The 13,283-nt window shown below is 39.0% G+C and overlaps 1 protein-coding gene across 4 annotated transcripts in view; it reads right to left on the bottom strand.

Moving 5' to 3' along the window:
* LOC108896900 (kelch-like protein 29) overlaps window positions 1-13,283 on the bottom strand; it is a 190,541-nt gene that overhangs the window by 65,994 nt on the left and 111,264 nt on the right. For all 4 annotated transcript variants that reach the window (XM_051071975.1, XM_018696196.2, XM_018696195.2 and 1 more), the window contains exon 6: window positions 3,838-3,976. In XM_051071975.1, the coding sequence (XP_050927932.1) occupies window positions 3,838-3,976 (139 nt within the window). The remainder of the gene's footprint in view (window positions 1-3,837; window positions 3,977-13,283) is intronic.

The raw sequence follows: 13,283 nt of genomic DNA, 5'->3' as shown, positions 1-13,283 counted from the left end.
TTTACTCCTAAATACAATTTCTTCAGAATAAAACATCAGTAGTGTTACATAGGAATTTAAGTTGATTATGTGGCATTCATCAAGTTGAAACAAGCTATTTATGAAGCATTTGCCCAGTTATGAGAATTTGGTTACACTGGCTTGGAGTATAAGAGAGATTTTGGATAACAATTTGAAAAGATAGGCGTCTCAAAACTTGGACAAATAAAACCAAAACTATCTGCATAGCTAGATACCACTGGAGGAAAGTGAGAAAATGTATTTTGAAATTTGCATGAACTGACCCTTAAAATGCACTGAATTGAAATTTAAGAGGAATCATACAGTGTCCTGTGTTCCCTAAAGGCTGAATGGAGCAGCAGAAGGCTGAACAGCTCACTCAGGGCTCAGCTGCAGTGTTCACACAGGGCTGCCACTGTAATGGGCTTTAACACAGCTCTCTACCCATCTCAGTCATAACACTCTCTGACTCATGTGGCACAGAAAAACCATGGGTCGACTAAGAGAGTAGAAGGGAGAGAAACAAATGGCATGAAAGCATGTATCAGGACTGCAGAAAGATTCTGGAGCTTTTTACATTACTGTGGTGTGGAGATGCAGTAGCCATAAATTAAATGCCTGCAGAGCACACTTATTGGAAAATCCCAAGGGGTAAAATGGAATTACCGGAGATGATCTGTCTCCCTGCTCTGTGCATCGGCCCTTTAAAGGGTAGGGTAATAGGTTTTTGGGTGGGGGCAAGGGCAGACGTGTGCGTACATTTTGGAGCAGCATTACATTCTTCAGGTATCATGGGGTAAGATGGCAGGTTGAATGAACACATACTGTAAGGGAGGCCTGAACATGAGGTGAGTTTGGGCATTGGAGGAGAACACTAAAAAGAGGGAGACAGACATTTTAGTATTCTGTTGGTAACTGAAAATCTAAAATTTGCAAGATAGGAAATGATGAGAAAATGGATGTTTGTAGAGGCATTTTAAAAAATATATATTTATATCTGAAAACTCATGCCTCACATGGAGTCTGAGGAGCATCTCCCAGAAAGAAAATTTCCAAATTTTCAAAACGAATTTTCATAATTACTTTGCCATTCCATGCTGCTAAATGTCGGCTCTTTGCCAATTAAGCCTTTAATTTCTTAAGTGAGTCATTAGGCTGGTGTGTGTGAGTAGGCTGTGTGTGTGGTGTGTGTGTGTGTGTGAGTAGGCTGGGGAAAATAAGTGTGATGTGCTCTCCCTCACCCTGCAGTATTACATCTCTACTTTCCCTCTGACTAATGGCAGCCTGCCTGGATAACACACAAGAATTATGTCCTTGCGTCCCACACGTGCACACACACACGCACACACACGCGCATGCGCACACATGCACACACACACAAGCATGCCGTAAAATACGTGTAGAGCCTTCATGTCAAGTACATTTGCACACACATACATTTTCTGTGTTTCAAGCACGCAGTGTACGTACACACACACACACACACACACACACACACACACATTGTAGTGGTTTACAGCAGGCTGAAAGGGGGTCTGAACAGCAGTTAATGCCTCCTGAATGAGGTGGGTGTGGGAGAGGGAGTACAGATCATTTAAGGAGCTGATGTCTCTCTCTCTCTCTTTCGCTCACTCTCTCTCAATGTCTCTGTGTCTCTTATTTGACCTCGTAATGATGTGGACAGTAGTGAGCCATGAGTAGCATCAGCATAATTCCAGCTGCACTGAAAAAGTGACCTGAGTAGCACATGGGAGGCTGTAACTCAATGTCAGGCAGGCCTTTGGCTGTCTTTGCTCCTCTCTGACCGAGCTTGCGACATTTGCCTGGCTACAAATATCGTACAGCTACAACCAAAATACTCTCCTTCTCTTTCCTTTCCCCCTGTGCTCTTTAGTCTCTTTTGCTCCATTGTTTTTCCTTCCTTTCTGTTCTTCTCTTGTCAACTTTTCACTGGCGTCCTACTCTAACACAACTCTAATTTTCATAAAATCAATGTATAACTCTTATTGTTATACAACTGTTGTATAAGGTAAGCATAATGTTGATGATTATGACTTCATTAAATCAGACAAAACACATTAATAAACACAATTAATAACACATTAATTAGATATTCTCCAGTGTGAAGTCAAATGAGAAAATTTCTATTTTAGACATAATGTTGTGAAAAATGACAGTGTTATGACAATTAATCAAAGTAGTTTTAAAATTAATTAACCAATTAATGAGAATTTGCTCTATTTAACTGTCAAATGAAACAAGGAAAATCAGAATATGTAGGCAGTAGCAGGCATGAAGATGAGCTTGATGAGATTCAGCCCACTCCTCTGGGAGCCCTGGTGTCTTTCAGGGGCCCCCATCTTTACGCATAAATGATCTGGCTACTGTTCGTCCTGGATAAGCGGCACAGACGAGACAATCTGATAGACAGGCTGACCAGCATGGGGCTTCAGTTCTATCCAAAGTCACTTCGGTCTCTCAGGAAGCTTCTCTGCTATTGTCAAGGTCAAAGGAAGACTGAGTGTCTCTTTTTTATTCACAGGGTGTGTACAAAGTATTGCTGTCATGGCAATGAGTGGTCCTAGTACAGACTCTTTTTTTTTCTTTTTTTACCTCTGTTTGCTCTCTGGTCTTCCTCACTCCATCCCCATTCAGGAGGAACAAGTGTATCAGTGGCGAGTGAGGAGGCCGCAGCAGCTGATAAGCAGCTTTCTGATGAGCTCGCTGTGGAGGCAGCGTGGCTGCGGGGCAAAGTTGCAAACTTCCCTAAGGCATTCCAGCCACCGCCAGAAACTGTGTGTGTGTCTTTCTTTTTGTCTTTGTCTTTGCTCAGCACTTCAATCCCTAGCCATGCAAGTGAGAACAAACACACACACACACTCTCGCACACAAACAGCAAGGCGGCAAAACAACTTTGGGTCCAGGGGACTCTCAATCAAGCTGAAAACACCTGCAAGGATTTGAAGTAAGGATGAGGACATTAGGGAATTATGGTATTCCCTCCCCGGAAAACAAGGCAGATAAAAAAAGACATACTTGCGCTATCAGACTTTACAGCCACACTCACACATGTGCACACATATCTAGAGACACTAAAAAGGTCCGCAGCTGACACACATACACACACACTCACACAATTGTATGCAGACAGGCACCCGTGGAAACAAAACAGCCCGTGAAGGCAAAAAAATATGGAGTATGAAGGGCAGAATACTAGGGGAATACTTAGATCCACATCAAATGAATACATTAGTGAAGGGTGGTGTTAACCTGTGAAAGTGGTGGTTCAGTAAGCTGTCTTAGATGTGCTTTTGTTTTGTCCTTTGTTTATGACTCTGAAATGTCTTTTTTATTAGACTACCCATGATGTATTAGCATATGAAAAGGCTGTTTTGCAGCAAAAACTCACAAATTAGCAACAGAAAAATATGGTAGCTTGGGAGACAAAAATCCCTCTGCCCACAGAAGACAGTGTGGCTTTGGCGAATTACCACCCAAAGTGTAGAATGTATGATTCTTTTTGTTTTGGCCCTTTGGTGAGTTTTAAAACATCCCCAGTCATGGAACATTTTCACTGCTCATTAAAATGGAAATGTGGTTAAATTGCCCTACATGGGGAGGAAAGGTAATGACGAGGGTTGACCTTTCTTCTCCAGTTTCAGATACATTCATTTGAGCGGGAAGAGGAAGGAATGGCTGCTGGCCCTGTGCTAGGAACCAAAGTCTTCACACACCTGCAAGAGAGAGAGGGGAAGGGAAAAAAAAAGCGACACAAATGCGCCCTATGAAAAGAACAGATCGGATCAACAGCTGGTGGGAGGGGAAGCGAAGGCAAACCTTTTCACCAGGTCCTTGAAATACAAGCTGCAGGAAGCTAGAACATTTTGGTGGACTTCAAACTCTTTGCCTTCAACAATAATTTTCAGGTCTGTAAACTCTTTCGCTCTGCGCTGTTGGTTCAACTCCTTCAACATCTCTGTAGAACAAGAAAAAGAAACAGACAATGCCACATTTGGGTTTAGAATTTTCTCTCTTCCATACATACATGTGCATCAAAAGCATGACAACAAGAAACAGAACAACATGTGGAAAAGTGCAGATTGTAGAACACAATATTGCTGGTCTTAAGAAACAGTGTTCATTATATGACAGAGAAGAAGTGACAGGTACACATTTGATTCAACATTTCAGCCAAGGCAAAATGAAGCCTGTACATAAATATGTAGCAGAAAAGGATGCATGTAAGAAAGAAAACAATTAGCTCACATAATCTATACTGTACTGAGGATTATGCAATATGCAAAGCATGCTAATGAATAACATACAACTAGGAATAATTATGGGAAAAGACACTTGGTTTAACTGTATTTGACATTTACACTGCAGCACTAGAACTTCAATGAAGGGGTGCTGAATGAGATTAAAAAGCATCTAAAAGAGATGTGGGCTGAAAACAGAGACACTGTCAATGCATTATTCATACTGAAATAAAATTCTTTGGCATCTCACTAGTGCCCTAGTTGGCATAGAGTTGACCTTCAAATGTCGCTCAGTGAGAAAACAACTGCTTATCCCCAAATCCCAACACCCGTTTCTTTCTCTCTTAGAAAAATAACCCACCCACCCATGTCTTCCTCTCTGGAAAGAAAAAAAAAAGAAAACCAGGGACAAAACATAATCTTAGAAAACATGCTTAAAGCAAACCAATGTGCCATTGAAGGCCACAGTACACAGTCAGTTGTATAATGTGGTGTAGTAGTACAGTGTTAGGCCTGGCCTTACTGTAGTGCCAGGTCGGAGGCGCTTGTTTCTCCGCGTCTTAATGAGGCACCATGAGGGGATGCTGAGAGTGAAAATCAGCAGGAGGCTAGCAACTTATTCTACAGCCTTAGGAGGGATAACTGAAACTGTGGCTTTGTTAATCTCCTATCAAGAATGCCACTAAATGCGAACACTAAGAGATTCAAATGGTAAGCTGCAGACACGATAATGTGGAACATTACGATTATGGAGGGAGCCAGCATCCATACTGTCTTCTTAGCATCAACAGAGCATTTCGTCGAGACTGCAGGCTGTGAGGCATGGTAAACACTTATTTGGCACAAAGCGTAGTCTATGTTGTGTAAAGGCAAGTACCCCATACTGAGAAAAGATAAACAGTAGCCACAGTACTGTACAAGATATACAGTATAAGAAAGGTGGCAAATCCTCCCGTGATCAGCAGGAAGGGTTACTTATCCTGAGGCTAATGTACACACTACCTCAGAGTAAACATGGCAATCTGAGCAGTGGCAATGCTGAGTCATTTGTTGTCAGTAGCGTCACGTGTACCAAGAAAGGTGTGTGCATGTGTGTATGGATGGATGTGTGCTTTACACAGTCGTCTAGCCATTAAATGTGGGAGGCTGATCAGACTTGTGATTGTGTTGGCGACATCCAAGCTGAAATAAAGGACTTTTTCGTTATCATCCTGAAAGAGGTCTGTGTTCAGGCTAGACTCAAAGCAGGGATTTAATTAACCTGGAATGACACTCGCCCCTCTATTTGGCCGGAATATCCACTCATTTAGCTCCCTCCATTCTCCTGACTGACACTGGGAGCTCAGCTCTGAATTAATTCAGTAGCTGAAATTATACAGTATAAAGACATATGACAAATAAGGTGCAATTCAGTAGCGTGCTTTGGTAAAAGCCTCTTCTCCGAGCAGCGCATCCTTCAGAGTTATCGCATCAAGAAATTAATGACCAGAAAGAATGACCTGGTTATTAAACATACTGAATACCAAATGGGGGGAAAAAAACAATAATAAATGCAGATTTTGACAATATGCCTGCTGTACTTTGACCAGATGCACAGCTGCATGGTTAGAGTGAGCCATACACAACACGCAAACACAAAGCTGGCATTTGCCTTGTCTTTCATCCATCTCTCTCCACTCTCCACATTCCACTCCACTGCTGCTTGTCAGTTGGCCAGCTATCTGATTACTGTGTGGGCATGGACTGTGAATAGTGAATACACAGTAGTTTTGAGTTTGCATTAGTGAATCTCCAGCGACCGATATGGCTCTCACCTCCAATCAGCCACACCGCATACCATCCATTTGCCCCAACAATAGAGAAAGTGAGAGGGGGAGACAGAGAACTCCACTTGTCAGTAAACAATGGCTGCCTCCCTCGGAGCCGTGCAGACACACCTGAATGCCTGATGGAAAAGCTAATTATGGCTTCTTGGGGGTGGATCGGTGAGCGCCCTAGAACAACTCATCACCGCCGGGGACCATGAAACTGCACATGGCGTCCCCATTCTCAGGTTCGGCGTGGAGTGTGGTGAGGCACAGCCATGTTCAATGGGACCACAGCGGCTTTGAAACACCAAACATCTCAATACTCTTACTAAGGGAAAATCTCCTGAGGACTGTCAAGTTCTGCAACAGAAAGTCGCACCTAACGGATAAAATAGTAATAAGGTTTGTTCTGTGGGAAGTACACAGATATTCTCACAGGGATGTAATGTGCTACATTTCTGGAGTATATCATGGACTGCAAACAGTGATGAAATGTGCTAGCATAGCTTCCTGCCCCTAAACCGTTCACAGTAATAACAACACCCTGTGCTGGCTCTTCATGATTGGCTGACACATTGCACAGGGGGTATGAACATGATGCCAACTCTGCTGCTCAGCCTAGTAACTCTACTCTACTGTCAAACATCTCTGAGTGCTGTGGCCAATGGGTTCCTCGACCGAGATTTCCAGTAACCTATCAGCATACACTACTATAAAGGTGTGGTATGTCAATTACTGAGCTGTGATTGGCTGCTGTAAAAGGGCGACTCACCACACCATTGGTTGCTGAACATGGAGCCATTTTAAGGTTTACATGTATTTTACATGTGGCTCTGTAGACCCACCATTTTGTGATTACACAAAAATTGAAAATTAGAGATACTGATTCATAAGCTCATAATATTTTCTGTATTTTTGACTTGCTAACTGGCCTGTGTACAATGGGCTAAAAAGTAAAGGGCAAAAATTTATTAAAGCAAAATTTGTGCAAATGTGATGTTTTCTACACCTTTGAGAAAATTAATTTTTATTTTTCCCTTGCTGAGAAAATTTCTAAAATACATAGTTTAACTCTCAACCATTAATGTAAATTGCCAGCAACTTACTGGATTGAGTTTTCTGATATTTAGTTCTTAAATTTAAGGCTTTGTATCACTATAATGCATCTGTGTCAAAATATTTTGACTTTTATGGAAAATTATTTTTGATCGATAGAAAAGAAGGCAATACACTGACAAAGTAAAAATGAGGAGGGATAAAACATTATTTGTATTTACTTTTTTTTTTTCTCAGAGCGAATAGAGGAGGAGCATACAATAGAGGTTGTTACTCAGGATATGTGAGATATGCTGCCTTATATAGAGCAATATATACAATACATACAGCAAAGAGTGACATTTTAAATCCAATTAAGAAGTATTTATCTTCTCAGCTATGTTTTGCTCTATCTTCTCTAAGAAATCTTGTCTTTCTACAGAACAAGTAAACATATAATCGTTCACACATCTCTATACAATTGGATGACATTCTGTGTTGTGCAGTAGAAAGGACACTGATGTGTTCAATCTGACCTTTTGGTTCTCTTTTAAACTTTCAACAATCAATTCTCACAAACACTCACAGCTTAATTACCTAGAACAAACTATGCTAACTGATCAATAATTCAATGTACACCTCTGCCATAATGGGTTTTCTTTAGCTTGGAGAAGACTACAGTACATTAATATATTTTTAACAAAATAGCATATGATCATTTTATTATATGACATGAAATTTCAATTACATTTTATCAATTACTTGATTATCTTCAAAAAATTATTATAATATAATTATAATTATTATAAATATTTTCTGACAACATACTCTATATGAGCATGAGAAAATCCTCAAAAATTTTTTTTGAATTAATAAAAATGATTCAAATGACTTAAATCAAAAGTATTTATTTTGATTTACCCAATCACATTGAATGTTTAACAGAAATGTGTTTGTATTTCATGGTAAGTAATGAAATTATTTTTGAAATTTAAATAAAAAAAAAATCTATTTATGATAAAATGACAAAGATCACACAATCATTTCATGTTAACCCCCCCAAAAAACAATTTCCTATAAGTTAAACTGATATTTAATCATCACAATTTACAATTTATATTGTAAATTGCCATTTACCATGAGTAGTTTTAATTTAATGAGATTAAACTTTGCAAGATATAATTAAAGAAGATTTAATGACAAAAGCAGTCTGCTCTTCCTTATTCTAAAGAATAAGCAGCTGCACTGTTGCAGGACTGAAGGAGATTGGACTCAGGCAGCCTGATAAAAATGGGCTTCCTTGTACAAAAGCCTTTTGAAAAACAGGGACGTTTGAGAAATTACATTTCAAAGAGCAACTTACAACAGAATAAGCAGTGGGCCAAGAGCATGATTCATAATAAATGCACTCAAAGAACTCTTTCCAAGAAAAAAGTTTTCCCATCGTTGGGCTCCCCAAAAATCTTCCCCCTGGTCTTCCCCCTGCAGAGAACAGAAGGCCTGAAACCCTACAGTAAAACACTGTTTGATAATGTCAGGAGGATTTATGAGGAGTATTCCCATGTGAAGTGCTGTACTACTAATAAAACAGATTTAAAATGAATAAATGATGTAATACTAATTAGGGGTTACATGTTTTTTTTTTTCAAAGAATCCAAAACATTATGGTGTAGATCTGAGCAATATCCAATGGATATTTGGAAAAAGCTTCCTGTCTACTGCTGACTTTGATAAGAAAAACACTTTAAATGGTTTCCCTCTTTCTGACTGCACACATTAAAAACACCCACATGCAGCATTCACAGGCAGAGAGATGGTCAAAAGTTCACTATCAGCGCAAGTTGTTGAATAATGTAATCTTTCTATTCTGCAGCCTCAGGTCCCGAGTACAACAACAGAAAAGACTCAATACCAGCTCTGAGACCAAGGAAGTATTTATAAAAAATTCTTAAATTATGACTTGACTGATTGATTTTTTTTCTTACTCTCAGCAGTTAAATCTTGCTTATTTAAATTCAGGGTCATAACATCCTCAGACCACAATTTCAAAAAGGAAATAAAAGATTACCTAAACTGAGATATCACAGGCTTAGCCCTGTTGTAAGTGAGCTTTCTGAAAAAGCAAACGCTCAGTAATATAGAGCTCTTCAAATACAATCATTCCATTACAATCAAAGACATCTTGACTTTTAGCATGTGTAAACTTTAGTTAAATATCAGGTCAAAATAGAAGGCGAATATACTTTTTTTTTTTTTTCCCCGTTGCACAAAACAAAAGTCATTACAATTCCATACATCAATCCTCACTGTCATTTTTCTGTTTCTGTGGGAAGTTATTTTATATTCAATTTGTTTAAACAGAGTACGGTCACTTTATGGGAAATAAAAGAAAATCTACTCTCTATTAAATTGAAGTTGTATGTTTAAACCTTTCTCAACACTAATATCAACATTGACAAAAGAAAAAAAAGGTTTAGTCTATGCATTACAGTTTAATAATATATTTAGTTATTTAGCCAGTTTGATAATTACTGGCTTGAATTATTATTTTTTTGCTGACAAAGCTTATATATATATATATATATATATATATATAACTTGTCAGCAAAAAAAAAAAAAAAAATATATATATATATATATATATATATATACACACACACACCACACACACACACCACACACACACACACACACATATAAAATACTTCCTGGATATTTGAGCTACTTTTGAGAAATGTATTATTGATTAGATCTCTGGTCTCTGAATCACAAAATGTATACAATATTCAAAACATAAAAACTGAGGTAAAAATATTTTTGTAGGTTTTTAACATTGATGAGACTGTATTTGAAAAAAATATTTGTTTTCTTTCATTAAAAGTCTTCGTATTAAATTAACAATATTTTTACATTCACACAATATTCCAAAGAAGGATACAGTACACTGTAAAATCACACATATTCCTATTTGTTGAATGATGAAAGGAGGCAAGCCCTTTTCAAAAGGAACGTTTCATAAGCCATTTTTGTTTAACACCACCATCCTCAGCTCAGGACAGTTCACTTCAAAAGCCATGATGGCTAAATGTCATCCTTTCACAGGTGCAAAATGTCATGAGCACTATCAGGCCACTCATCTAGATGCCATCTGCTGAACAAACGATGCTTTATGTAGATAAAAGGCAACTGATCTCATCTGTTACCCAATCTAGCCTGGCTCTCTTTCGAGGCACAATCACGCTAAACAGTCTCTGAAACATACCTCCAACAATCACCGCCACATTCATTTCTGGAGATGTCTCAACAGTTTGCGCCTACTCCCACCAAATCAGCTCATACAAGGCAACAGAAATCCTCGAGACCCCTTGAGTCTCTAGCTGTCCTGATTTCAGTCTGTAAGAGAGCAGTGGCACTGTATAGCCTCAGAGAATAGTCCATGATGAGGACACTTTATTTTTCCCTGCTCAAATCTGCTGAGCTCTGCTGCCTGAGCCTCAGCACTGCTGTCAACGAGTCTGGACTGAGCTGTTGGGGGGGGGGACACTATGACAGAGAAAAGAAACTTGTGCCCCTCAAAGATGCCGTCTGGGCCTTTGTTGCCTTCTCCAATAGGCACGCAAGAAAAGACCTTGAGTAGCAAAAAGCACAGAGTTGCTCTGTCCTGCACTGCATACTCAAACCCCTACATACTCCCTTTGGTGCAAGGGTCAGAGACACACACACACACACACACACACACACACACACACACACACACACACACACACACACACACACACACACACACAAACAAAAAACTGGCACTAGCAGAACAAAGCTGAGGCAAATATGAGTACAGGCTTTGAGGAGGAAGAACATAAACATAGAAGGCCCTGGGAGCATCTGCTGGCCTGCTGCAACACTATGACAGGATGTCATGCAATATTCTCTTGTTCTTTCGGTTTGTGTGTACAGCGAGAGGAGGAGAAAGTCTCTGGTCTTGGCTGGTGCGATGGCTTCCTCATTAGCCAGGCAGGGGGGGACACAAGGTGACAAGCGGTCATATTCCCTCAAACAGGTCTTAACAAGAGGATACACCTGTGGCTAGCAAACAAGATCACAATTATATTCCTTCTTTCCTTCAGGTGCTGCAACAACTGGTCAAAGTTTGAAAGAAATAAGATACAGCAGACTTTTTTAAATGTATACTGAAATGGGTAAAAGTTGTCTATGACTGTCTTGTGAAAACAGAAAGCTGAAATATGTACTATATGCATAGACTGCGGGTTACAAGTCAGGTTGCTTACAGTTCACAGAAGTTTCAAATTTAGATTCAGTGCTGCAGTTATGACATTACGGCTCAAAGAATCTCCTCCCCGGCTGATGCAGCTATTTTAAACCACAGTTCATAAGAAAAAATAGATTTACTGTAACAGTTACAGCTCCTAAAACGAACAAAATTTAAGAGAGGGGGCAGAGGAGGGTTTTTTTTTGGAGGAGAATGGCTGCCTAAGAAGCTCTGCAGTGTGACTTAATCTCTCCTTGCAACATATGTTATCTAAAACATTTAAACATTTCCCTATGATGACGACATCAATAAGCAAGTTAAATTTTTGAAAGCAGAGGCAATCTTTTAGAAAAAATGTGGCACTTGCAATATCTTTCTGCATACATTGTAATTTTTTGACTGCTGCAGCATTAAAATGTACAACTCCTGATGCAAATGTATAACTGATCAATAATCTCTATAATGACAACAACATATAAACTTAATTAAGTTTCAGAATTATTGTATCACAGCTAATTACAACATGATCACGTGCATGTCTAGGATTTTGCTCACTGTGCCTTTGTGATATGATTGCTGGTGTCAAAACACTTTAAATTTAAAAATGTATTTTATTTTGTAATTTTGAAGACATACAAGAATTAAATTAACTTTGAAAAACATATTAAGTTAAAGAAAACTGGTTCCCAAAACATTTGACCTGAGGCAAAACGTTGAATTAAATGAATCAATTTTTAAATAATTCTTCTCCAATGATATCTTTGTTTGTCATATATTTTTCTCCATTTTACCATGGTGCGTGACAAAAATAAAAAGAGGAAACACATTTATCTTTTCTCTTCAGAATCAATGCAGAGTGAGTCTAACCTACAACAGATCCACCGCAGGAATAACTCTGCCCCGAAGAATAACTGGGACATGACTTCTGTTCCAAAATAATTCAGAGGAGGATTGTAGAGTTTATTCCAGCTGAAAGCATTTTAAGCTACAAAAACAAATCAAACCACGATGTCTATTTTCACTTCCAATTAAAATGTTCCAAGAGAATATGAGGCACTCCAAAGTCTTTATTACAACATGGCTAGAAACCATGTTTTCACTAAAAGCAGGTCTTAATTAGGGTGTACAAAAGTAACACTGGTTGTGCCAGTACCTGTCACCCTGGTCAGGTCACATGACAGGAAAGCCAAGTAGGCTTAAAGGACCAAAAAAGCACAAAAGGAATAGGTGTAATTACATGGACTTCAACGCAAGCCAGATCCAATGACACATCATCAAAGACATGTATAGTTTTGTATTCCTGGAAACCCATTTTTCTTTGTGTGTCTGTGTATTGGTGCGTGTGTGTGTGTGTGTGTGTGGTCCCTTTTTATAGCTTTCTGACACATCATTACCACTGCAGCACTCCTCTTTGGCTGTTTTTAAACCTGTTTTTGAACCTGCTCGAAACATGTAAGTCAATATGGTGCCAAGCCACTAATGTGACAATCCTGACCAACTATATTACCATATCGTGCTCATATTTTCTCCACTGAACATCACTGAAATAAAACACCCATTCAAGCATTCAGAGACACACAAATGGAAACAGCATTTTCACATTTAACCCTCTTAGAAGTGGAAAATAATTTAGTGCTAATTTAATTCTAGCCACCTGTTTTTCCTGTGAAACTAACTTAACATCTTAATCTAAGTATTGTGGTTCTCCACATTTAGGCTGAGCTGTTGACAGCTTCATGTAAAAGAAAGTGCTCAGACCCACCCAATGTGTTGCCACAAGTTATTCAAGCTTAAGTGTCACCTTGAATTACGGACAGAAAATTTGGTCCTTCACTGCTTTGGAAAGTCACAGAAAAACAAAATGAGCTGAAAATGCTGCTCACCTGTCACCAAAAAAACCCAAATCAGTCAGAA

This window comes from Lates calcarifer, linkage group LG7_1 (assembly GCF_001640805.2).
Source record: "Lates calcarifer isolate ASB-BC8 linkage group LG7_1, TLL_Latcal_v3, whole genome shotgun sequence".
In the NCBI taxonomy this organism is placed as follows: Eukaryota; Metazoa; Chordata; class Actinopteri; family Centropomidae; genus Lates; species Lates calcarifer.
Note: the sequence above shows the minus strand (reverse complement) of the source record. Positions and strands in the feature narration are given on the sequence as shown.